The sequence below is a fragment of the Podarcis vaucheri genome, assembly GCF_965113315.1.
Source record: "Podarcis vaucheri genome assembly, chromosome: 6".
NCBI lineage: Eukaryota > Metazoa > Chordata > Lepidosauria > Squamata > Lacertidae > Podarcis > Podarcis vaucheri.
Window position 1 is genome coordinate 44,666,719 of NC_138764.1, and position 23,122 is coordinate 44,689,840.

The 23,122-nt window shown below is 39.7% G+C and overlaps 1 protein-coding gene and 1 long non-coding RNA gene across 3 annotated transcripts in view; one reads left to right on the forward strand and one right to left on the reverse strand.

Moving 5' to 3' along the window:
• CACHD1 (cache domain containing 1) overlaps window positions 1-23,122 on the reverse strand; it is a 121,770-nt gene that overhangs the window by 15,336 nt on the left and 83,312 nt on the right. For both annotated transcript variants that reach the window (XM_082227547.1, XM_082227548.1), the window contains exons 8-19: window positions 22,114-22,263; window positions 21,645-21,878; window positions 17,619-17,768; window positions 17,225-17,348; window positions 14,977-15,094; window positions 13,661-13,829; window positions 10,575-10,717; window positions 9,616-9,797; window positions 8,132-8,242; window positions 2,644-2,766; window positions 1,017-1,116; window positions 773-889 (exon numbers count right to left, since the gene is read on the reverse strand). In XM_082227547.1, the coding sequence (XP_082083673.1) occupies window positions 773-889; window positions 1,017-1,116; window positions 2,644-2,766; window positions 8,132-8,242; window positions 9,616-9,797; window positions 10,575-10,717; window positions 13,661-13,829; window positions 14,977-15,094; window positions 17,225-17,348; window positions 17,619-17,768; window positions 21,645-21,878; window positions 22,114-22,263 (1,721 nt within the window). The remainder of the gene's footprint in view (window positions 1-772; window positions 890-1,016; window positions 1,117-2,643; window positions 2,767-8,131; window positions 8,243-9,615; window positions 9,798-10,574; window positions 10,718-13,660; window positions 13,830-14,976; window positions 15,095-17,224; window positions 17,349-17,618; window positions 17,769-21,644; window positions 21,879-22,113; window positions 22,264-23,122) is intronic.
• On the forward strand, window positions 10,727-20,255 carry LOC309535761. Its single transcript, XR_014221393.1, has 3 exons — window positions 10,727-11,214; window positions 12,681-12,749; window positions 19,395-20,255. It is a non-coding gene; the product is annotated as an uncharacterized lncRNA (long non-coding RNA).

Consider the following 23,122-nt stretch of genomic DNA (forward strand, 5'->3'; position numbering starts at 1 on the left):
TCATTTTAATCATTTAAAAAAGGGTTATTATAAGCAAAACCAAATAATGCAGTTTCTTTTTGAGAGCTGAGTTCAGTGGTGGCTTGACCTTGAGGGGTGACCTAGGGGGGCACTGGAGGCTGGACCAGTTTGGTCTGGTTTTCTCCTCAACCTGCTTCCTTGCAAAGTTACTGTGGACGCTTAAGCCGTGAATCTAACTGAACTCAACCCTGAGGGAGGTTAGGCTGAGAGACTCCTCCTCAAGTTCAACCCCGCCCTGCCCCCACCAACCTAGGAGGGCAAGGATGATGGTTGGACCTGCTAGCCACAGTGATGCTTGTGATTGACTGGGCTGTTCACAACTGTGATTGGCTAGCAGAGTTTATGGACAGGAATTATAGGAAGTTAATGAATCTGAGTGTGTGCGGGAGGAGAGAGAGCTTTGGATTTTGGGGTGCACACAAAAAGGTGCTGTTCCTGAGTGACCAGCCTCCTCTGTTCTGTTTTTGGTTTATTTTGTGTTTGAAGTTTATGTGAAGCTACTGTAAAATTGCAAATTCTGCCCCGCCGCCAGCCTTCCCAAATTGGTTGGAACAGAACAGCACATGGGGGAATGATAGGGGAGATCGCTCCTTTGGACATGTAAAAACACTTGTGCCAACGGAACTATCATGGTAGTGTGGTATTGAATTCCACTCATGGTATTTTACTATTTTTCATGCATCCAGCTGCAAGAAAACAAACCACCAAACAAAAACACACATACATCTCCCCTCCCACACGCCACACATACCGTCAGGCTGGTATTAAATTTATAAAACCTCTGGACTGTTCTGTCACTGAAACTGTTACAAAGGTTTTTCTTCACAAAGTTTGGATGGTTTAGAATATCATTTGCCACCAGAGGTTCCTGCAAATAAAAAGTAAAGATTTTATTTTATATTACAAAGCAACAGCAGCTGCTAAATTAACATTTATATCTCTCTAGAGAGATGATAGATAGATTGATAGAGATAAGTACAATGACTTAGCCAAACCTTGTGTGTAATGTGTTGTTGTTCTACTGGAGCATGGCCTTTGGGGTCAATAAGAGTAGGGTGTGCCACAAGATATCCTCTGTCCTCCATAATAAAGCACCTGCCCAACAGGGTACAATAAAACAAAACCTAGGTCAAAATACCTATAAGAGTACATTTAGCATGTTGTATGTTGAGAGCAATTTTGCAGAAACAGCTGTGGAGACAAATACAAATTACAGACTTTGGTACGAGGTGAATTCTGCACATTCCCATTCACTGAAGCAGAGACTTTGTAGTCTTACATGTCTGAAAATCCTGAAAATCTGTCACGAAATAGATGCAGCTAAATGGTAAGCGAAGTTTCTGAAGCCACTGGAAATTCAGTGCCCTACACTGCTTCTCCCCCATCACCACAACTAACACAAGCAAAATAAACAAATACATGGAAATGAGCTTAACTTTCATAACGTACAGGTCACAAAAAAATCTACTTTTCGCTGGCATTTGGATTATAACGGTACAGTTTTAAATTTTCAAGAGCATTGTCCACAGAACTCTGCTTTTTGAGACTTTTGAGGGACCATTCTGAAGGTATTTAAGAGCCAGGTGTTGATAGCTGGTAGCCAGGACAGAAAGGTAATCAGAATCCATGAGCAACCAGAGAGTAGAGTTGAAGAAAACGTCAGGAGTCAAGACCAAGAAGTAATCAGGATTGGAGAGCAAACCAGAAGGCAGGAGTAGAGAACAAGTCAAGATATGAATGAGCCTACTGGGTGTGCACACAACCCTTTTGCCCCACCTTTGTGCAAGGGAATGAACAACTCAGGAAATCTTCTATTAGCTATAGTCTTCTGTTTCATCCAAAGAGACAAACCATGGTTAACAGCTTCAGAACATGCCAGGATATTAAGCTATGATTTGGCTTAATATCCTGTTTTAATTCCTCAGTATGGATGAAACAGGAAACTGCAGTTAATTGAAGTCTTCCTGCCTTTTTTGCTGGCTCACATGAAGAAAGCAGCAAAGACGCTGGGTAAGAGCACAAAAGGCTCATTCCTATCTCTCTTTATTAAGCAACTACAATTGTCCAAACACAATTTCTCTGATGGAGAGACCCAGTGTTTGGATACTTAGCATAATCTAAGATAGCAGACAAAAAACAATAGGAAAGTGTTTGGGTGATCACATGTTGACTTAAGAAACAGCCAAACAAACCAGGAAATCTCCGATTAACTAGTTTTTTTCTGTTTTGTCCAAACTTAGAGACAAGGGTTAACATCTTTGGAGCAGGTCAACAATATTAAGCTGTTTGAAGATAGTTTAATGTCATATATTAGATAGCAAAGTTAGTGGTTTATGAAAGCACTTGTCATTGTTAACCAGTTAATCTCTGTGGTGCTCTGCATTTTATCTTCCTGCTACTACAGATTAAAATGGTTACTTTTTTTGGCAATTCAGCCGTTAAGAGCTTCACACATTCAACATGATTATGCTGCTAGATTTCAACAGATTTGACAAGGATAATGAATTTAGGTTGCAATGCAATGTGTTGTTGTTTTTTTAAAAGTGTTGAGTGAGAGACTTTATTGAACAGAATTCTAAAACAGGTAAAACATTGTGAAATATGCAACTAACACACATTTACCTTATTTTATTCCCTTCATCTTGGTTACAAACGGGTAGCAGGTCCATTAGAACCTTGTAGAAATACCTCAGAGTGAAATCAATGCCCATCACAGCAACCGAATGGCCTGAAGACTTTTGTGAACTACAACAATAAAGAGGGGTGGAAAGGTCTTGAGAGACATGCTATCAAAAAAAAAAAAACCCAAAACATTTTGTGGTCATGGACATGTCAAATGAAAAGCAGACTTTGGATTCTGAATCAGTGAGGAATCAGTCTGCTCCATGAGCTCATAAACCATGATAATGGCCTCTCACTAGATCACAGAGACAACCAATTCCCCCCTCAGAGTTAGGTAAAATACTTAACAGAAAGAGCAACTAACACACATATCTCAGGTAAACACACATGTGGTGGTAAACAATTTTACTCTATGAAATACCACAATTTTCAATGGGCAAAAACAGTAAACTTGCACGTCAGGATAGGGAAGTAGTACATTTGTAGTTGATGCAACTAAGGGTCAGGTCTTTGTTTTTGCCCATTTCCTTCCAATTTTGACAGAAAACAATATCAGATATGAGAAAGCCATGAGGAACTTATTAAGTTTCTCGATAATTGTGAACTTGAATCTCATTGGTCCATACCTGACTTTTTAAAAAAGACTTTAGTAAATTAAAAATTTGCACCTCCTATCACTTGCATCCTACAATATACTTGGACAGTGTAACAGCATTGTAATAAATGACCAAAAGTAAAGCATGACACCATTCTCATTGTGATGTTCAGCACCTTAACAAATCATACTGTTGAGTTCCATATTCATAAAGCTGGATTAAGATTCCTGCGAATCATGACTAATGTAACTCAGAATCTTCCATATCATTGATAAATATAAATATAAAAGTAGATAAAATGCAAGTCAAGCAAGTAGGCAAGTAAGCTGATATGTCTCTTAATGGAACTTTCTAGAAAATTCTGATTGCTGAACTGCATGAATGTATGCCTATGTTTAAAACACTTCCACTCTTACTGGACAAGGAGTTACGAAAGCGAGCCAGGTGCAATTAACTTAATGAAAATTCTTGTGAGAATTGGGCCATGCCTAAACGTTAACAGAGGAAACACGATTTTGTATATATCTGGCAGCTAAGTCCAGTAACACTCAAAATTTGAACCACAATTTAGTTTGTATTCTTTGGCAGTATACAATGAACTGGAGCATTTCAGCATTATTTGCATCTGAAAGTCACACACCAATTGTTTATAACATGTTGTTTTGCTTCAAAATATGATCTGTGCCTTATGAAAGCACAGCGGAGTCTCTACGTTAAAGTACCAAGGACACATAGCAATCAGTCATAATTTTTTTGTCTTTTTAAAAATATCAGTGCTGGTTTTCATTAAAATACAGCAGTGCTAGATCAACTTTTTAAAAATCCTGAATGGTAAACAAAAAACCAACAACAAATCCCTTGGCTCATCACAGGCCTGCAGGTCCCCTGAAGCATTACAGAAGCTACAGAAATACTTCTGCCTTCTGTGGATGGATGCTGTTTAAAGGATCAGATTCCTTTCAGCTTCTGGGGAACTGCGTGGCCTTCAGACCTTCTGCTTATTAAAATTCTTCACAGCTTTTCACTTATCCTTCCATCATGAGAAAGGGAATATGAATTCCCTGTAAAGATGTTAAAATTCCAAGAAGCTGAAAGGTCATTCCCTCCCCCCCATTAGAGTTTTCTTCTAATTCCCATTTGAAAGGTTTGGGTTTAAAATGAATATGGACCCAGCGTGACCCAGCATTTAGGTCAGAAAACTTGGACTTCAGCCTAAAATAAATCAGCTTACATTGAAGTGTTTCGACTTAACTGCTTTGTGGATAAATTATGTTTTCTGAAAAGACCTTTTTATTTATTTTTTCTTATAGTAGAAAAATTGTATGATTAATAAGGGCTGGGATGCAATAGTTACTTCATCGTTTATTGTTAAAAATCCATGAAATTAGCCCCTTTACCGCAAACTAATCCTTTCAGAAAGTATAATTTACCCACAAACCAGTTCAGTCGGAACACTTCAACGTAAGCAGGTTTCATGCTATAGTGTAAACTTGGGTGCAATACTGTGCACCAAATGATCTGGCCCTGAATGGAACCAAGCAGCCTTTGAAATGGATAATAGAGCCACACGGCAAAATTAGTATGGAGAGAAGCAGCTTGTCGATGGACAAACATTTCTCCCAAAGAGACCACTCCATCTGCGACCTCTTGATCTTTGTGTTAAGCATGAACCTCTAGATGAGGCACGCCGGGAATATGAAATTCATATCCACGGGGGATTTGTTACACTGCCAACTGAATATACATTTCAGTTTCTTGGCCCTCTGTTGGTTGCAAAGATTCCCACCTGTTTAGGCACAACCAGCATCTTTCTGGATTTGGTAGGCACACCATCCTATGCTAACTGTGCTGCTGTTCATTCCAGCCAGCTTTTAAAAAACAGTTATGGCAACACTCCAGCATGGGTCCAGGATGGACAGAATAAGACCTAAAGATCCTGGAGAATCAAGATCACAGGCTAGTCCTTTCAGTTTCTTCCCACTTCAGCGGTACCCATGCCCAAGTGACAGTACTGCAGTGTTACAGCATTTATAACCCATCTTTCCTCCATGGAACTCAAGGTGGTATGTGTGGTTTCCCCATCCCCATTTTATCTCCTCAATAACCCTGTGAGCTTAAGCTTTAAGGCAACTGTTACTGTCTGCACTTTGTGTGCGACATTTACTTCCGATCTCATTATTTACTCTCTCGCCCCGCTGTTCTACAGTCACATGGATACATATCTGCCAGCTGATGATCACACTCCATGCATCTGATGAAGTAGTCTCCAACCCATGAAAATTTATGCCACAAATAATGTGTTCGGTTTTTAAGGTGTCACTCCTAGGAGGTTAAGCTAGGGTGAGAAATAAGTTTTTTTAATGTAATTTTTTGTTGTGTTTCAGAGCAAACACCCAAAAAATATACAGAACAAAACCATACTGTATTCAGAAGTCAAAACAGGATGAGAAATAGTGACTGTTCCAAGGTGACCCAGTGAGTTAAGTGGGGATCATTCCAGTCTGAGATTCTAACCGTGATGCCAAACTGGCTCTCCCATTATCCCTTTCCATGTGACAAGAGGGGTAGGGGAGAGAGAAAAATGGGTCTCAAATTCTAGCCCAGGATCAGGTCTACTTCCCAGTAGTCTGAGAAGTTAAGTACTGACCAGCCACATGTAGTGCAAGTCCTGTAACTTCCCAGCAGAAATGCATAATGCGAACCATAAATTTCAAATAAGAAACAAACATTGTGCCAAGCACCTCCACCACTCCTTAAAAAACCCTGATTGTGTGGAACCGCCCTAGGTTAATTCAGTGCATTCCACTACCTGAATTAAATTCTGCCAATCTGCCCTCTCATTCTCTTCATCCAATGTGTCAATTATTCTGTTTTTCAATATTACCCCCACCCCAACAATGAGGAAGTGCCCCCCTTTTTAATGGACGCTGGGGAATCTTACATTATCAGAACAAAAACCCTCTAACACAAGAAAAATAAAAATTTGTGGACAGCCAACATTAGCTGGGTGCAATCATGATAATTTAAACTGGAGACACTATGGTTATTTGGTATGTGTTGTGTATGTTAAAGCTTAAAAAATGCAGAAGTAGTAAGAGCCGCTGTGAATAAATGATAACATCTTGCCCATATGTGGAGGTCTGCTGATACCCCTATTTTGCTCCTCAGCTCAAGACTACATATTGTTGCCTTAGCAACTGACACATCAAAGGGCCATAAAACACAGTCTCCGAGAGCCTATACTGGCATATTTTTCACAATAATATTTAGAAGGTGGGGGGGGGGAATACCATCTCCTTGTTCTCAGACATCTGGTACCATTTCCCCACCTGTACTATATATTTTGTTTTGTTTGTTTATGTACGTATTTATAATCCACACTTTTATGAAAAACATTTCAAGGGGGAGTACAATATATGAGAATAAAATCAGTAAAAGCTTCAAGATATCCTTTTGAGCTCCATGCAATCCCTTTTTGTTTTAACAACCTTGAGGTATCATCTGCAAACGTGGCCACCTTACTGCTGCCCCCTAAGCCCATATCATTTGTGAACACATGAATTTGATCCTTGATATTTTTTACACTCTTTTCATTGGGAGAGCTGTGCGTTTATTCCTATTCTCTGCTTCCTGTTTCTGAACCAGTTACTGATTCACAAGCAGGGGTGCCAAATTGAATAAAATATTGGGAGGGAGAGGTGAGGTAAGCCCCGCCCAGCATAATCAGTCACAAGACGTGGCACACACATACCATAGCTGTCAGCCTTCCCTTTTTTTGCGGGAAATTCCCTTATCCAGCGCCATTTCCCGCTGCTTCCCGCTGCTATCCAGGATTGTTAGATATCCCGTAGACTGTCCCTGGGGTAGGTGAGGCTGCTGATCCCTTATTTTCAAGGCTGCTGAACCCTATTTTCAAATCTGAAAGTTGACAGCTATGACACATACACAACATTTGAATGGCAATACCCATCAACTTTGTGGGGGCCGCCCCCCTCAAATAATTTATGGGGGGGACTTCAGTCCTTAGGAGTTGGCTCCTATGTTCATAAGAGGATCTTCCCTCTTATTTCTAGGTTAGTGAGACAGGGCTTACCCTCACACAAGCAATCCTGGATCTGCTTCAGCAAGATTATTCGACTACATGCTTGGTAATTCAATGTTTAATAATGCTTTCCACAGCTTTCTCAGAACAGCCATTAAAAGCTAACCAACCTGTAATTATCCAGATCCTCCTTAGATCCCTTAAAAATGTTACTTTGCCCACTTTCCTATCCTCAGGTATGGAGACTGATTTTAGGCTCAAGTTACACAGCTTTATTAGAAGATCAGCAGTTTCACATGTGAGTTCTTAAATAATTCTTGGGAAAAATTTCATGGCTGCATGAGGCTCTAACTCTCTGCCTACAATAACACACTAGCCTGTCACCAACTGCTGCAATATGGCACCCTAACCACATGGAAGAAGCATCCATGCCATAGAAGTAGCAACTCATCTATTGGATAGGGGATGGGGAATGCAAACTTGCGCACACAACCCCTGTGCACCTTAACAAGTCTATAAACACAAAATTAACTAAATAGCTAGGTAAAAATAAAATGAAAACACACCACACTGACACCAACTTCCACTGCCTCTTCTACTATTATGTAGCTTCATCACCTCTTGCATTATATAGACTTGCTATACAAAAACTAAAGCGTTCACAAAGTCTAATAGCCCATGTTTTCAGATGCCACCAAAATACACTCTGCATGGTTTAGTTCCCTTGAACTAGAGCTTGGATACATAGCTACTCCTCCAGGAAGTTGAATCTGAGGAGATTCTTACATAAAATATTAGCCAGGTTTAATTGTGGCTCAAGGACGTTGGTCACTACCAAAAACAAATCTACCTTGAAGAATGAACCGTATGACTGATGGTAACCACATAACCAGCTCCTCCAACATCTAAGTAGGGCCCAGTGAAAGTAATTAATCCCGGATTTGCCACAGCATGGAGGTACCTAAGAGAAAGGAAAATAAGCATATTTAAAGTAATAAAATAACTCTGCATGGCAACAATGAATGCTGGGGTGGGGGTGGGGAGTTTGCAAAACACATAGAAGCTGAATTTTGCTAAAAAACACACACAGCTGAACTATGTGCAAAGTGAATTTAGCTTGCTTATGCTTTTGGGAGCCAATGTGCCTAAACTATATCAACATTTTTTTAAAGAGTAACTTCTAGTTACCGTTTTCTTTAAAAAAGGTTTTGCATGTGTACATTGATTATACTTGAGAATGATAGGAAATAAATTCCAGAAATAAAATAAATGCAACGGGTGATGTATGTTATTGTTTCAGAGATTTGCCCTTGATGAACTTCTGCACTCAAAACATGAAGGGTATTTGTTGTTTAAATAAACCTTTCTGGAAGTATCTGCAGCTTTTACTTCCTGTGATATTTCTTGCTGCTGCAGGGACAGCCCCTTCGGGCCTGCTGCTTGGTTGTGAAATATACTGTAGGACTATCCAGCTAATTAAAACAAGGTTACTGTAACAAGCTTCTTAAGACAGACTCTTGTTGGGGAGGGGGAGAATGCAAACATTTGAGATGTAGAATAACAGGATAGCTGGAAAATGGTTATCTTATTTCTCCTGTATTTTGTTCACTGAGCAGATTTAAAAGAAGAGCGAGAGGAAAACCGCACCAGTAGACTTGACAGAAGTGATTGACAGTGTGAATAGCTCGAGGGGGAAACCCTGCATTTGGTATATAAACTAGTTTCTTGGTTGATTTGCAACCCCCACCTGGATGGCTTATTTCAACAGAGCATATGGAATGTAACACACTCAGGAGTTCCCTCATGTTTATTATCACATTTACTGTGTACACAAAACATTTTCTTAAACCATGCTTGTGCATAATTAATAGACTACTGTTAAAACTAGCATAATCTTATGTGTGGAATTAAGAGCATAAGACATCTCCAGAACTGGGGGGGGGGGGGGGAGATTGCTATGTATGCAAGAGTGAGATTCAAGATTGCCACAAGAATATGAAATTCATAATGAGAACCTCACGAGATAAGCTTGGAAGGGATTTTATGAGGAAGGTGGATTTTAGTAACCATATGCAGATGCGTTCATTATTCACTGCTGCACAGAAGGGCAAGAAAAAGAAGCTATCTTGGAAAACGCAAGCATCCAGTGAAATATCCACTACAGATTTATAGTACTGAATTCATCACTGTATACTATTTCACTAGAGAAAAATTCTGCTTGTTTAGTCCACAAAGACTTTTTACGAATCCAGCACAAAATATTCTCTCACACATACAAAATTATCAACCTAGAAGGCTTTCTTAAACCTTTCATAATGGGATCCTAAAACTCACCATTGTCTCCTAGTGGGATCAAATGCTTTGTCCATGAGGGAACCAGGATAAATTCTGAGCACCCCATTGGGCGTTGCTATGTAACGGCGGACAATGTAACTGTTCAAGCTACTCATTTCCATTTGTGTCATCCATTCATCTGTGACGTGACTGGTAGCCATTACTTCATTTCTGACAGAGAACTGCAAAACAAAGGCAGACCTAGCAGGGTTCTTTTAAGACTTGCCTGAAAAGATAATAAGCTGCTTGCAGGGTTTCCTAAAGACTCATCGGAGATAATCTAAACCCAATTACTTCTTTAAAATCTTCTCACACCAGATGGACCCAGCAAATTTCAAGAAATGAAAAACAAATATACTAAGGAAATGCTTAGCATTTTTGTATTTTATGTTTTACTCTGGTTAGATCTAAATCCTGTCCCCAGCTTTATATTCCATGCTCCCAAATACAAATAGTGTTCTCCGTTCCTGGTGTTGTAACACTGATCTGATACTAGTCACACCCACGTGATCCAACAAACCCTTCTATTGTTTATTTTACTTGAGGACTCTTAAAATGGTTACACAGCATTATCTCACTATCTTTGGGAATCTACTTTTGAGTCCAAGTAGCTGAGAAGTGTGTGTGTGTGTGTGTATTAACTCAGTTAACATTATTCTTTCCAGCCCGGGCAAAGAATCCTTCTTACTCCTCATGTGCCAAGTTAATTCACTCCTTGTGTTGCTAAATACAAAGTACTCCTGGCACTGAGGAAAGTGCAAAAATTGCAACCAAACCATCTATTTGATCTAGCAGAAAACCAAGGGATGCAGCCAAAGACTCCACCAGAGAAAGCAAAAACCCAGATGCTTCTTGAAAATCTGGAGCCAAGGAAACTCAAATGAATGTTCCCGCAAGACTTATCACGGTAACAAAAGAAGGTAAAAAGCCAAAAACGAAGGGCATATGAAGCAACGTACTTTCAGACCAGGATTGGCAATGAGGCGTGTGTTGTCGCTAAGATATGCCGTGTAGTGCTCCACCATCCTCTTCGTCTCCGGCTGGCTCAGATGCTCGTAAGGAGAAGAGAAGCTACCAGCAGATAGCATTACCGTAGGGCTTTCTGGAAAGGCAACATACATGCAATATACACAACATCAGAATATATCCCCTGAAACCCAGGCATATGAAAACTCAGTGATGCTGTTGCTAGTAACGTACTGGAGCAACACAACCCAAGATGAAAACGCAAAAATAACCCAAGAGACGCTTTTCAAACATCCGTGTTGCTGCATATGTGGCCACCAGGGGGTACTGTTGCAGCAACAGCACACTGCTGAAGCTTTACCTTCTTCCCTTTCCTCAATTGTAAAGGAAGGGAAGGAGCTTTAAATGTAGGAGAGAAACACCTGTTGGGCTTGAAGGATGCCACAGGGAAATGGAACTTCTAGCAGCTACTAGAGGCAGGTCTTATTGCCTGGGACCTTAAGGGGTACAGGAAAGGGAGAGAAAGACTTGGGTCTGCTGTTTTGGGGCACCCAGTGACTAGTTCCGTTAGGGGTGTCCACATCTGTCAGTCCATATGGACATCCCAGAGTCTCCACCCACAGCAAGACAGCGGTGGGTAGTCAGCCGCCTGTGTGTACATGAGTCAGCCTGAATACAGATTGCAGCCCAAAGGTGTATAAGCAATGTCTGCCCTGGTGTATCTATTCTGGAGTGAAAGCAGGCTTCTCAGACCACCTCAGACAGCTGTCAAGGTTGCACATGCCACCTGAAGACAGTAGTTTGCCTTGTTGTTGTTGTTTAGTCGTGTCCGACTCTTCGTGACCCCATGGACCAGAGCACGCCAGGCACTCCTGTCTTCCACTGCCTCCCGCAGTTTGGTCAAACTCATGCTGGTAGCTTCGAGAACACTGTCCAACCATCTCCATCCATAGTTCTTCAGGCACTCTGTCCACTAAATCTAAATCCTTAAACCTGTTCCTCACTTCCACTGTGTATTGATAAGGGATTTGATTTAGATTGTATCTTACCGGCCCTGTCGTTTTTCCTACATTCTTCAGTTTAAGCTTGAATTTTGCTATAAGAAGCAAATTTTGCTATAAGTAGCTTGCCTAGGCTGAGAATATTTGTGTGAAGGGGTCCTTAGGCACTCAACAATGTTAGTTTTGCATTGCACATGCTTGAGTTAATATGACCGGATGGAAAATATTAATTAAAACTGTTCAGGATTCTTTTTCTCATATTTTTTTCAATCAGCTGAGTGAAATTTATTCCTAGATCTTTAAATAAGCAGCAGCAGCAACAACAACAATGATAAAACTACTTTTGCTAATAGTTTTTAAACAAGTGTCTTAACTTCTTCCTTCCTTGGAGGTATTTTGGAGGTATGGATGCTTTATAGCTGAGATTCCTGCATTGCAGGGGGTTGGACTAAATGACCCTTGGGGTCCCTTCCAACTCTTCTATTCTACAATTCTATAACTCTGTGACTTCAAGAAGCTTACAAGACTGCCTACTTTCACTTGGTCTAGTCTTATTCAAAAGATGGCAGGGGAAGAAGGTCATTCCTCAGAGGGCACAATGTGGTAGAAGCTTTATGGGGCATATTCATTTTTAGGGGACAACATATAAGGAAGTGAAAAGCTGTTTCCACAAGGAACCGGGCCTGAACACTAATGTCAAAATAAATTGTCAAAAGTATTTTGCATAAAAATAATTGTTTATCCTCTCTCCAAGTTCCATTTTTCTATTGCAATATAACCTGAGGCAAATTTCTAAAATGAATGTGCTTTATTTTAATACACAAAACTTTAAAGGTATTTTTCAGAAAAGAAAAAAAAGATGCTCCACTGCATTCAGAAGTTTTACACAGTTTTTATAGTCTCTGAACTCACCAATTAAAAATATTTCAAAGTATATTCTCACCAGAGTTCTAACTTCTGGCTTCTTTCAGAGGGATTGATGGTATTAAATATTTATAGCTCGGAATAAAATCTGCATAATTCCAAAGTCAACAGGATACAGCATGACTGGCAAGAACTTCAATGTTTTCACGTTATTGCTAATGATTTATTTGACAGCGAGGAGAATCAAGCTCAGCTTTGAAAAACTGTAACAACACTACCCATACCCAACCTTTCTGACGAAAGGTAAATTATGCAGCTACCTGGTTCTGGTATACTTATTTCACGAGGGTTTCCTTTTTTTTAATGAAGCTGACAATCTCAAGACACGTCACTTTGTAGCATTTAACCACAGTGCTGACTAGCCCATTAGATTTGGAGAATGCGGAGAGCAGCTGAAAGAAAGCAGCACGCCGCAGTAGCAGCAAGGGCAGACAAGCAGACTTTCGCTCTATTATTATCCGTTAAGAGTACCAAAGCCTATGCTGGGCTGAGACAGGCAACACCGTTGAAAACAGAGGGTATCAGGAGTTATCAGACAGCAAAGCTGGAAAGGTGAAACACAATTAGAAAGACAGGAAGCTGTTGTATACTGAATCATACCAGTGGCTCCACAAAGTTTCAGGCAGAGTAGATGCCAGGAACTAAACCTGAGACCTTCTGCATGCAAAACATGATGAGATTTCCCTTCTAAGCTTTAGGTCAGCTAAATAGGAAGTTGCTCCAGAGCTTGGTCAGATGAGCACAGAGATTGGGGCCCTTGTTCTCCTAGTTGTGCTATGGAACCACATAGTTCCCTGGAGTTTTAACTATCAGCCTTTGGAGGCTTTTGCACTGCTCTGTGTGGGCTGGGATTAGTCCCCAGGACTTGAGACATAAAGCCAATAATTCCTTTGGATTTTCATACACCCCAAAATGGGTCTTTTGAAATCTTTCATTGAACATACAATCTCCAAGACAAAAAAGAAAACAGTTGCAAGAGTTCAGTTTCTCCTTATCTAACATATGAAATGGACATCTTAGATGCTATTTATATAAATAACGATTGGATAAGGATCAAACGGGTTTTCCAGGCTGGTGATTTGATAGCATATAACTATTTTAGCTTACAGCAATGGACTGGTGAATGGATGGATTTCAGAAAATAAACGCTTTACCTAAGGTTGCAAGTTGTTTGAAATGCAGGCAAGCATTGGGCTGGCCCAAGAGATCTAGTCGATGGTAAAGCAGCTTGCTACTGGGTACGGTGTTGAGATTTTTAAGTTGTCTAACAGGTATTTCTGGCTGTATCACAACAATACACAAAATGAATGATGTATCTTGAACCTAAAATAAAAACAACCACAAGATCATCAAAGTTAGTAAGGAAAGCATTTGAATTAAAATAAAATAAGAATCATTAAAATTAAATCAAATTCGGACAAGTTATATCATTAGAGCACATTGCCTTGAGGAAGGCAATTAATAATAACAATTCAGAAGAGTACTCCTAAATGTGCAACTATTGAGACATGCAAAAAAAAAAAAATATTTCGGTTAGTTGCTCAGCATCTAAATATTTTCTTGTTTCTTAAAACAACAACCCAGAATGGCTATGACAAAGAAGTAGTACAGGCACAATTCAGTAGTTTAATGATGTGAACTACTGAGGGAAAACTACACAGCTCTGAGTTCACAAAGGTAGCCCCAGGAAGTCAGCAGTTATAGATCTGCCCCAAAAGATAATTCTGTACACTGTGTATGAGCATATAATCCATTTTTCTCTCTCTTGTCCTCACCATAGAGGCTGACAAGTTGTCAAAGCCACTCTGTGCTGCAACATGGAAGACTGTGCTGCAACTTGGAAAAGGCACAGGACACAAAACACCAAATAAATATTGCTTCTGTTGTCTTAACTGCTTGCTATCGTGTTGCTTGATTCAAAATGATATGTTTTCAAAGATGCAGCTAGCTGTATTACATAATATTCATAAGATAATTGTTTTTCTAATTTTATGCATTTTCTAAAGATTACCATGCTACTGAATCATAGGAAAAGTAGAATCTAAATGCAAGGTAGTCCTTGGGTAATATTATTTCTCAATATTGCAAAAAGAGTATCAAGGGACATTCATACATAATACTTGGCCATCTTAGGTAATGGCCAGGGATGATAGTCAAACAATGTTAGTGACCCAAGATTAAAGAACACTGTGCCAAATGATGAATATGTATAACCTCTTAAAAGTTTCTCAGAGTCGGCTTTGGAGACTGCAAGCTTAAACATATTTACTAGGGACAAAGCCCCAGTGAACACAATAACAGTAAATCATGGCTTGCTTGGATTGGCTGAGATCTGAGATGGAGGTACCTACATGCAGCCCAGAGGCCATGCAAGCAAGACATTCAAAATTCTTGGAAATACCTGCTGCTATTAAAATTCTCCTTCCGTGTCAATACATTAGCATATTTTAAAGGGTGCTCTGTCACTTACCATCTTCCAAGCATAGCTCACATTGTAGGCTTCCTTCCCAATTTCTCGCAGTTTGTTTACATGCCAAGACAGTGAGGAGTTCACCGGGACAGTAATAAGCTGACTGCCTAGAGGGAGGCTAAGTTGGAAACAAACAATATCCATCACTTATTAAACAGGGAGAAAAACATTGATGCTTCTGTTTACTCTGAAATGAGATTGCTTAAAGAAGGAATTTTTTCTTAATTAAAATGGAAGTGGAATGCTTTACTACATCATAATTACCAGTTCCCCACCCAAAACATTGCTGGCTGTGGTATTACCACTCTGATCAGATATACTGGTTCTGGATGAGAGATCTCGGAGATAATATCACCAGCGGAATGAAATCACCAGAGGCATTGGTTTGTGTTTGTGCTTGTATGCTCAACAGTACAAATGACAACACTTCCTATTAGCTGCTAAATTAATCTTTGCTTTGCTCAGAAATCTTTGCACTATGGAACAGTCTTTGTGCATCAGTGCACAGGGCAACCCTAAAGGATGGCGATTTTCTTCCACACCGGGTGTTCCCAATATCTAGACAGGCTGTGGTGGATAGCACTGTGCTGTCAATTTCCCCAGCTAAAGAATGCTGGGGTTTTATTGTTGCCACCTCTCTCAAGCTTAAAGTGCCAGGAGGGGCATTTGGTTCAGAAGTCTACAAGGGCCCAGACAGACAGAAAGGATGGTGACCTGGTACTTTGTGAGTAGGGAATGGAAGTGGGAAAAGGTTATTAAGAAGCTGCAAGAGAAGACCAAACAGTGGGCAGATGAATGTATAAAAGCTATTTGCAAGACTGTATAACACTGTCCAGTCCTTTGCAGTTGATGTGTTTTGATAGCCTAGCATTTTTCTCTCAAAGTAACTGATGGTTTCCATGTCTGTTCTAAACCATGTAGTTTCTTTATGAGCCTATGTGGCAGAACACAGAACTAAAAGTGCAGGATGACATACAGCAAAACCAACAGAGTTGATTTCTGTGTTTATATATTTGCAGCCTCAGGTATACTGTCCATGCTGTTTTATAAGTACAAGATAAATAAGCCTAAGAAAGGTAACACTTATTTATTTTAGAGTCAAGACTTATTTAGTAAAGTGATTTGTATTGTGAGTGGTCAAATATGTGGAGTATACCAAAGTTTATATAACAAAGACAATATAGGTAGGGTTTAAAGATTAATGACTAGCTGCAGCCTTGAAAACATGTAACAGCAATAATACAGAGACTGAAGTAGGCTGAAAAATCTGTTGTCATTACAATTGTGACACACCAGTAGAATCAATGTTTCCACTCTTGGCATCTCCACACAACTTCGTTAAATCCATTGGGGTGGAGGTAGTCTGTAAAAATTATTAATAGCTGAATGGGGATATTGACTTACGAGTCATGATTTCAAGATCAGGATATAGTGGAACCTCAGTTTTCGAATGTAATCCGTTCCAGAAGACAGTTCGACTTCCGAAACGTTCAAAAACAGAGGCACAAAGGGCTGTCGGCAAATTCAATTGAGAAAACTGAAAAACACGCAGCAGAAGCTGTTTGGCTTCCAAGGCTTGTTCGAAAACGGAAGCATTTACTTCCAGGTTTTTGGCATTTGGGTTCTGAGATGTTCAAGAACTGAGGTTCCACTGTGCAAACAAATTAACTTTGTTAAAATAAGAGCTAGTAGGATAGAAAAGTTACAACAATAATCTGCAGACATCTGAACAGAGGACAGGACTGTCCCTTGTCACCCCAGTGAACTTACCCAAGAATACCAGGATTTTAAAAACAAGAAATAAAATCCAGAATGAGTATCTGGTGATTAGGTATTCAAAACAGTGAGACACACCCCCAGAAGAAATGGAAGAAAGTACCATTTGGCTCTGGGATGACAGCCTGTGGACAATCCAATATTCTCCTGAGCAATGTTCCCAATGAAATGTTGGGAAACTGTAAGGAAGCTCACATAATTGTGTGCTGCCCCCATTAATTTCAATGGTACTTTTGCAGGAAGAGAATGGATTGCAGCCCTAAACTAAACTATGGGAACTGAATCTATGAGCACAATTCAAAACCATGAGATTTCCTATTGGATGTATGGAGAATCTGCCCACTAAAAACACCAGTAAGACCACAAGTGAATCACAGCTTCTGAATTGTAATCACTGAGCACAGCATAATTTCCACTGAAGCTTAAGCATGCATGCAGCAAGCATGTATGAAGCATTAATTCAAAGTCTTACCTAAGGATGTTCTGTCGAACTAACTCAAATTTTGGAATATTCTCATAATGTATTATATCTGTGTGAAGTGGTGGTTCAGAAAGCAAGTAGGGTCTGGTAAGGGAGGGGTGCATAAGGGTATAGCCTAAAAATGAAAAGAAAAAGGAGTTGGCACACATGTTTATCATCATATACAGGACACATTACATGCTATATAAAAATGTCCAAAGTAAACATGTAGCACTACGCTGCATTACCCTTTAAAAAAAAAACCCAAAACAGAATTTTGGAGTGCCAATAGGTAATTATTTATGAGCTGACAAAAACAAAGAGACAACCTGAATCAGAAAGTAAACAATACAGATTTGACTATTGACCTCTAAAACATGAAGTATTTTGATTGCCTTGAAGTTACCTTTATTATCTATTAGGAATGTGTAGGAAGCCAAAGAATCTTGGTAATAAGTGACATCTTCCAAAATATAGGCAAGATTAACATCTACTCCAACAATTCCTAGTAGCAGGTTTCCAAAGTAGCAAGGTTTGCTTACAGTCATTATCAGACCTGTTAATAACAAGAAAAAGCACGCATACAGTTAGCAATAAAGAACTCTCTGGTACCTATATATGGAGATAGAAAAGTGATTTGTGGCCCAGTCTATTGCATGCAGTGGGATTTACTTCCAAGAAGTTATTGCACAGTCTAAATTACCTCTTTCGGAGGGAGCAGGGCGGCTTCTGTTAGCCATTGCAACAGACACTCTAGGTGAGTGTTCGGGAATCCCTACAGCAATAATATTGTGAGGATAGCATTGTGGTCCCATGAGAACCTATGCTGCAAAACACCAGCAGACAGTTGTATGGGGTTTTATGGAATGAAGTACAATTCACTGAGAAGCCATTGTAAAGTAATATATGCAGGGAAGCTATACACAGTTGTTTCAGTTTCACATGCTTGGGCTTAAGTTATAGCCATGTTATGTATGGCCACTAGGGAGTTGTTTCAAGGTCTCACAAAAACTGTAGTCTTTGAGAAGGGATTTGACAGAAGTCAGAAAGGTGCCATCACACATATGTTCCTGGAGGCAAGTCGAGGCGTACAAGGCAGCAAGGGAGAAGGGGCAGAGTCTTTTGAGGAAGAAGGAGACCACTGGATGGTGGAGAGAACTCTAAGTTGGCTAACACCATAATATGAATTTAATTAATCTGTTACATTAGTACACAACTGTACATGAACCAACAATTGTTCTGAAAGGGAGCACCTTTCTTTGTGTTTAGATGTTGCCTGCAGATCTCGTTTTAGGAAAGGCAAGAGCCATCCTGTGTGGCAAAGCACAGAACAACACTTTGTCTTGGAAATAATTAATCTACTTAATTAAAACAATATATTGCCTGATTAATAGGGGCACCTTTTTAATTGATTAAAATAAATTAATCGAACCAATTAACAGACTAAATGCTATAGCATTTTTCCTAAAGGAATTTAACTCATCATATTATCAGCAGTATTGATGTAACTTATGTGCCAATTTTTTTTTAAATTTTGGGTGGGGCAGAAGGAAAAAAATAAAATTAAATTGCAACTGTTAGGAACCATAAAGTGGACCAGCTATGCTGCTTCAATATACTTTTGTGGTTTGCTTGTTTATTATTCCAGCAATTTGTATATTGTTTAATCACAGGCATCTTTAAGCAGACATTTGGTGATTATGCATATCAATAGGTTCAGGGTAAAAGAAAGCATTATAATTCTAAACATGAAAGCAGAAATGTTTATGCCCAGTGTAGATGGATAAAAGAAAAATGCATGAATGTTTTCAAACACTTAAAGATGGGCGTGATTAGTTTTTATGGTAATTTGAGGAATCATGTCCAGTAAATTCAATTCAAAGCTGGATACTGCCAAGTAGCACCGTCCCAAAATAAAGAAAAAAGGGATTTGAATTGCAAATGCATATTTAGCTCCTTTGAATAGTCGCACAAAATTATGCAAGTTTGGTGAACTATTCCTTCCTTTGCCCTCCAGGGTAGCATGGAGATCGATGATGGTCTTCCCAAAATAATTTCAGCAAGAATTCCAAATAATAAATAGCACTATATATAAGTGGGATCAGAAGAGCTTAGGAAAAGAGAATAAATAGTAATACACAATTATATTTATGGATTTATTTACATCCTGCCTTTTCTCCAGGGAGTTCAAAGCAGCAAACACAGGGTTCCCAGGCTGTTTCTTATCCAGGAACAGACCACACTCAAGACCTGCTTAATTTCAACAAGATCACTGCTGCACATCTCCATGCTTTGGAAAACCAGCTGTTATTTGCCCATAATATACGGCACTTGTGTGTAATTCAAGTGCCAATTATGTACTGCATATTGTTTCTGTAGGTCTAAAGTCAGGACTAAGTCCCGTGGGGCAAACGCTAGGGTCCAATGGGATCTAGCACCACTGTTGCTGCAGCAGCTGAGATAGTGGCAATTGTGGCTCAGCTAGCTAGTGGTAGGGCCTGGAGGGTGGGATAGAGCAACTCTGTTATGTAGGTCCTGCTCCCAACATGTGTATGTCAGGGATGGGGGCAGCATTAAAGCATGTAAAAAATCCAAGGAGGTGGGGATCTAGGGACTTAATCTTGTTTACGGTTACAGCACTGAGGCTACTATATGCTGGAAAATGGTGTTTACAGATCCTACCGACAATAAATGAATGGATGGGGAAACTGGGAACTGGCTGTTACGGTGAAACTGACACACTACCTAAGAACTAAAAAGGTGGGAGAGTCAATGACAGAATAATTTTGTTACAAGTTGGAATCCCTTTGTTGTACATTGTAGAAGGAACCATCTACTTCCTCATCTGAATGGTGGTTTCTTAATATATCGAGGCTTTTATGATATCTGTCATGTGATACAGCAAAGAGAATTTACTTTAAGAGCATCTAAAAGTACTTGGCAGAAAAAAATTGATCCAAATAAAATGCTTACAGCTCTATTCCTTGTGGAACTGTTATGTTTTGTTTTCTATTTTCCTCATAAGGCATGACGGCTAGGTTTCTCAGATACTCCAAATGAGGTTAAGCTTTAATCACAAATAAATAAAATAAAATAAAACTAAGATTTCCAAGGACATTCACCACATTGACGTATATCGCAGCAGTCAATCCACAAAAGTGCAGAACAGCACCACAAGATCTTTCTTCTTCTTCCAAAAAAAGCATCACATACGCAGCAAATGAAGTTGACAAATATAGCTCCTGGCCACTGCTGACACCAGTCTACCCAGCAGCCCTAGGCAATCAACTTGATTGGAAGAAAAAATGCCACCTCACCTATTACAGGAATTAACCACCTTCTCCAAGCATGTAAATAACCTCTGTCTTTTCTGGCCTAAATTTCAGCCTGCTTTAACCTCACCAGCTTGACCACAGACACTGGTCAAGATCCAGCTCTGTCTTCTGTTTTTATCTAAGCACCCAGCACTATCTTGGCTCAGATGAAGGGTGGTGTATAAATTTAATAAATAATAAAATAAAATATCACACAGATAAATTTTTGGTGAAGAAGCAACCAAAGTGGCTACTTGAAGTCCCCTCTATGCCACAAGCCAATGTTCTTCCCCATGGATTACCAGACATGCATTTACTCTTACAAACGTGAATCTGGAACTCGAGAGCAAAGAAAGCTAATGGTGGTGAGGGAGCCTCAATTCAAAAGCGGAAGCCATTTTTCCAATGAAAGTTTGCCTCCTCCTCATGTAACTTTTCTACAACAAAAGCAGCCGTCAGAATTTTGTTAGGCCTTTGGGAATATGCAGCAACTGAAACAAGAAAACCCATTCTTGACAATGGCCCAGTTCATATGTCATTGTGGGCAACGGCTAATAATTTACCATAAATGTGGAGTCTCATTTCTGCTTCACTCTTTCCCTAGCAACAAACCATAATCCCTAGTTTAGCATTATGTACAGATTGTAGATTGTGGCTTGTTTTACTCAAGTAAAAAGATTGGTAAGCCAAGAATAAATACTTGTTTCACACTGCGGTTTGTCTGGAGCAAAAAAACCGTACTCCCGGTTTGGATGTAAGGCTAGGCCAGGGATTGCAGTTTGCTGCTCTTGTTTACACTGGGGCAAAGCACAGTAAACTATTAACTGTTACTATGGTGTACTAGGACAAGCAAACACAGTCATTATAGCCTACTGCATCACCATTTTTGCACATCATGCTACACTGGCCCTCATTTTGCAAATAAGGCTCTTGTACTGTGGATGGAGGGTTTTTAGTACAATACCTCCAGGAACTCTCCTCCTAATTTCATAGCTTCTGTAAGGTGCAGACATGTAAAAATGCCACCTACAAAGTTTGTTAGATACATAAGTCATTGTAAACCTTTCCATTTATTTTTTTTAAAGCATCTTCATTTTCCAGGTCCCTGAAGCACTCACCATCTCCCATTTCATCTGAAAAGGGCAAACTGAACACTGCTTCATCAACCATGTGGTTTGGGAGATTTGTATAAAACCGGCCAACTGTGGTTTCCAAGTTGCTCAGCTGGTTCAGAACCATCATGCTCCCTTTTATCACGGGTAAAGCAGTTCGATCAGGTACTCCATATTTTGCCGAGTTTTGTTCCGCCAGGTCTCGGAGAAATGCTAATTCTTTTAAACCTGTCACTCCCTCTGCAAAAGAAATGTTACAGGCAGATGAGAAGACGCAAGTCTCCGGGCTTATTAAGCAATTCTGAAACATCATATATGCACAAATGTGGAAATCTTTATAAATAGTGGAAAAGGCACACAATGGGTTGTTGGACTTCAGTTCCTATCATCTCTGACCATTGACCATATCAAAGCCCAAAGAACCTTAGAAGTTTAATTTTTCTTTTCTTTTCTTTTTAAAAAGATAACTTCTTACCATTCATGAGAGCATAGGTGAGGATCATTACAGAGTTGTTAAGAAAACCATTTTCTTCATTGATGACACGAAGTGTGGTCTTTTTACCATCTTCTGATGAATCCCTAGACGTTATTCCAGCCGACAAGTAAATTATGACCATATCTGTATCTGAGATATGTAAGATGGGAGCTTGTTAGACTAGAAAACATGTTACATTATGCTACATATCTGCAACATTGGATTCCCAGCATCAAGACTCTTTGCAGTAAATGAAAATATAAAAACCACCACTGCAATAATGGGTAGTGGGTAGACTGGGCAGAAGGAGCTCTACTGCATCCTACAGAGCTTTCAAGCCAGAATCTAACATAAAAGAAACCTTTAATCCAAACACAATAACAATGATTTTGCCATTTGGAAGATTGGTTGTGTGTGGTGTACATCTTGGAGGGGATGGCAATGCGTGCATATTGGCCAAGAGACTATAATATTTTATTCCTAAATTTGCAACAACATTTAAGATTGTATACAGTGTAGACGAAATGAAATTAATGGACCTGAGCTAATACACTGGATCCAACCCATAGGATCTTATTTCACCCCTTTCAATATTGGAACTGGACGAGGCTGAAAGCACCTGAACATAGCCACGTAAGGTACACATTTTGACACCCCCCCCCTAAAGAAAGCAGACTCCCATCTATGTTTACTAGGCAACTAGGCATAACAAACATAACACACATCTAGTTTGGCACTTTGGATGAAGGAAGTAGGAAATATAAGGAGAAATGAAAGCTGGTTTTCTGTATCATCACTCTTAGCATAGCGCTTCCAAACTAACTGCATCCCCAACCATCTTGGGCTACTGGAAGAATGGCAGATGAAGTAGAAAATGCAATTTGCCATCCAGCAGTAGCAGAATATTACTGAGGTTTGTTTCCAAATCAACAGGCAGACAGTAGTTTACAGAATTGCATTATTCAGTGGGCCGGTCAGTGCCTGGAAAACATTGAGTGTGGGGAATATT